The 4,030-nt window shown below is 34.8% G+C and overlaps 1 protein-coding gene across 1 annotated transcript; it reads right to left on the bottom strand.

Annotated features, from left to right (window-relative positions):
* Positions 1-2,541: 2,541 nt before the first annotated feature.
* Positions 2,542-4,030, bottom strand: MS3_00000996 (uncharacterized protein). The gene is made up of 2 exons (XM_051208543.1): positions 3,719-4,030; positions 2,542-3,023 (listed from the first exon to the last, which is right to left on the bottom strand). Exons 1-2 carry the CDS (start codon positions 3,956-3,958, stop codon positions 2,577-2,579), a joined length of 687 nt encoding a protein of 228 aa, XP_051064159.1. The 5' UTR covers positions 3,959-4,030; the 3' UTR covers positions 2,542-2,576.

Here is a 4,030-nt window from a genome sequence, read left to right as displayed (position 1 = left end):
GCTTGATTGCGTGTCTCTTTATCAGGATTCAAATAATTTGCACTGAAGATACTGTTGAAAAGGATGAAAAGTTGCTGACTAGCGCATTAATATCATATGATTATTCACTTAAGTTTGTTAATATGTGCAAAAGTCGATGAACGCCATTACCTCTTGTTTATTCGGTTGCAAGGAAATCATTTATAACTATCTACCATGTACATTTAAATTCAATAGTACAGTTTTAAGACAGCAATTAAAAGCAGTCATCGAGTAGATCTATTATGCCGCTCAATTAGTTGTGATCGGAAAGTCTAAGACCATGGTTCCGAATAGACCTAGATAATCCATAAATGATTACGTCACATCCCATTGTATTTGCCAATGTGCATGCTTGTGTGGACACGCATACATAGAGCGGAGTAATCGAACAATGCAATCACGGGGCATTGAACATGTGCCTAGATGGCTTCAGAGCTAATTAGTGTCAAATGATCCGATCAACGTGAATGGTGGAAAACCATGTTCATCGATAGCGAAACATATAATTGAAACGGCGTACAAAGTTGACATAGCTAGGGCTTTGAAAACGTTATCAAGTACAGACTCGTAAATTTGAACCTCTGTTATGTCCAAATGCAATTTGTCGCGAAATATTGAGTCAATTTTAAGCATGTAGCTATCTGCGAATGTGTTCTTTGTGATATGTCATATAATTGTGTATTTACATGAATCTATTTCATTCAAATCACTTGTTGATACAATTGAATTCTAATAATGGTTTGATAGTTATTTTATGTTTTGTAAAGTCCTTCAGTGAAGTGCTCGACTCGGCCAGTTTAATGGCTTATACGAACTGGTTTTGTCTGTATCGCTATATTCTACATACACACACTGACAAAACCGATGGGAGAATGTATTAGAGGAATGTGCGACTAAGTGTTCCAGATAAAATTTTCATATAATGAAGGCTCTAACAGACACATTGAACTAAGTGAATAATGTGAAACTCGAGGATCGATCAAGACAAATTAATTCAAGCCTAAAATTCTTTATAATCTCTGTGTATGCCGAACGTCATTTATAGATAAAGTACAATAATGTACAGCAAACAAGTCGATATTTTTATCTTTTGTTTACTATATCTAACTGAAGTGTTTCCTACTCCCTATGAATGTCTGGTGCTTAGGAGATAGATGAAACGAAATATTAGAAACATAGTCAACACATTAATTTGACAATCCAAGTATATAGCAGAAAAGAGTGAATGTCTGTTCTGCATACTCACCAATAATTGGCACTGCAAGCAAAGATTTTGAGAGAACAGTTTGTTTCTAACTTCAGTTGAGCAAGTGTACACGAAAATCAATTATGGATTTTATGTGATTATGGTTTTCTGTTGTTTTACGACAATAAATGCTGAGCTGACGAGTAGTGTCACGCTTATTAAAAGAAATACCAGCTGAGTTATTCACTAAGTAGTTTACAACTCATTAGATGTAATCTACATTTGAAACTAAAGTTGCTCAAATAAAGATCGTACATTAAGATTTATAAGACATTCGTTTCATCCTGATAAGGAATTTCTCGTAAAAGCCAATCCACATGGTGATCAGTGGTCTAGTCGAAACCTTCAGGATTCGGTCCGAGTATCTATTATTTAAACCAATGATTCGATATGTGTAGGGTGTACCACTGTGAATTACAACTGCAACGGGTATACCGAAAGTGTATGACGTTGGTATTTAGTACTTAGTCAATGCTTTATCACCTTCACTTCTTTTTTGAAGACTCGAAGTTCAGATCCGTCGTTAAATTTAATGACTACAACCTCCCCACGAAATAATGTTGAGTCCTCATATTCTCAAAATACAGTTAGTTTGACTCTATTTAAAATAAAATCCGCATTAAGTAGAAAGTCCACTAGTACGGATCAGATGGTAAGGACAAGCGACACTTGATATGAGTCATACTAGAATTATTATTCCAATGTATGGAACTTAGCCTTTGTTTATATTGCTCATGTCCACTATAACAATATCAACGTCATTGGGCAACCTAATACAGTAAGACCTGCAGCATTTGTAGCAACTTGACCTTGGCTACAAACTAGCATATCTCATGTAATATATTGTTATCTGGGAATATAGTATTATCAGACACCTTGATTTGTTCTAAAACAATGTGATCTAATAGTCCCAAAGAATACCAGTCGTTTTGAGCAAGTAAATACGCTTCAGCGTATCTGTGAGTAAGTGATTTTCGGACAGGGTTCGTGAAATTATTGTTCCATAAATATTACATTCTTTTCAAGAAACCTAAACGTAGTTGAGTTACGTTTTCTCACCGTATATTCAATCACTTCATCTCTACATTCAGTTATTTGACCGTTATTAACAGACGGTGCTTATGTACATCATGATGTATGGTGAGAAAATAATTAAGAAATTCAAAATTTTAGTTTATTATACTGACTATATGTTTCACTAATATTACCATGGTTGTCAATGAGAAGGTGGAATTCAAGGGTTGATTACAATTTATTTCTTAGATAATAATATCGTCAATGTTTAGTACAATCAGTGTATACTACAGTTTTATACAATTCCTGGATGAATTCTAGCGACTTCTTCAATCGATCCTAATTTCTTCGTCAATTCCCTTAGTTTTTGCAAGTCAGCGTGATGATTGGTCTCGGGAAATGGTATATTAGCTGGCACATCCACATTCAAGAATCTACACAATGGTTCCCAACCATCTCCAATATGATATACCAAAAGACGTTCAGATGGTATATTTTCCTGAAGAGTTTTGTTATGTTTTTCGTAACATTCAAGTAACATTGCATCATCATCAAAATCAATATCTTCCTTCTGAAATGCTAGTTTCAATGAATCAGTAAGAAGTTTGTCAAATTCAACAGGGATTCTTGCACGTCTTTTTGCTTCATCCATTTGTATTTTACGTGGATCATCCGATTTAGGCATAACCACTTGTCGCAAACTGATCAACCAATCGTTTTTATCGCGAACCGTTAGTACAACCTGTATAAAACGAGGTTTATGGTATATTAAAGTATTATCGATATAGAAATAACACATTTCAAAGGTCATTCAAAGATATATACCAAAACATCACTTTGGTTTATTTTAAGGATCAAGTTTGTCTGACCGATCAATTGATCATTCGTGATAACATCACGCAAGTCAATGACGACTGGCTAAGACTAGTCAGTTACACACAATCAACTGGCGTGTGCAGTGGTTCATCTGCCACTCAGTTCTTATGTCTTTCTCCATAAAACGTTTACTTAGCCATAATGTCAACACAGATCAGCAATATTGATTATCCGCAATAGTTACAGATTGCGCTATTGTTGAATTTCAGTGATTATAAGGGAAAGAGTGAGGATGCTTTCGAAAAGTGACGAAAATATTACTTTTCAATTCAGGAAGTTCTCACTATTAATTTTATTAACAAGTTACATTTTGGTTGAAATGGTGTACGAAACATCGTTTGCAAATAACGAAGCAACTGAATTTCCCAGTACTTGTCATTATAACACCAGGTAAATGAAGTACGTGGTAACGGTATATCTAAACACCAGATAATTGACACCTGTTCTCAAACGTTGCGATATATATCCATGTTAGAAATAAGAGTTTCAGGGATATCAATAATTTGAAATAATGAAGTCCAGAGATTATAATCATCCACATAATAAGAACTCTCAACCCACCTTTGCATCAGGGTATAAAGTCATCAATTCCTTGTATAACCAACATACTTGGATATTACCCACAGATCGGTAGCCAACCAACATTTCACTCAAACATTTATGTATCTTCTCCTCGCAACGTGTTGTTCGTACTTCATCGATAAGCATTTGCCATTTAGCAATGTCACATTGTTTTCTGGTCACAAGTTCATAACCATGATAACAAGGTTGATTGTAAATTATTTCCAATGCCTTTTTCATACTGGTCGTTCCGGTTCTTGGTAGACCAGTAACAATAACTGATATTGATGATGGAGTTTTCGACATAATTTC

The sequence above is a fragment of the Schistosoma haematobium genome (assembly GCF_000699445.3).
Source record: "Schistosoma haematobium chromosome Unknown HiC_scaffold_12, whole genome shotgun sequence".
NCBI classification, from domain to species: domain Eukaryota; kingdom Metazoa; phylum Platyhelminthes; class Trematoda; order Strigeidida; family Schistosomatidae; genus Schistosoma; species Schistosoma haematobium.
Note: the sequence above shows the minus strand (reverse complement) of the source record. Positions and strands in the feature narration are given on the sequence as shown.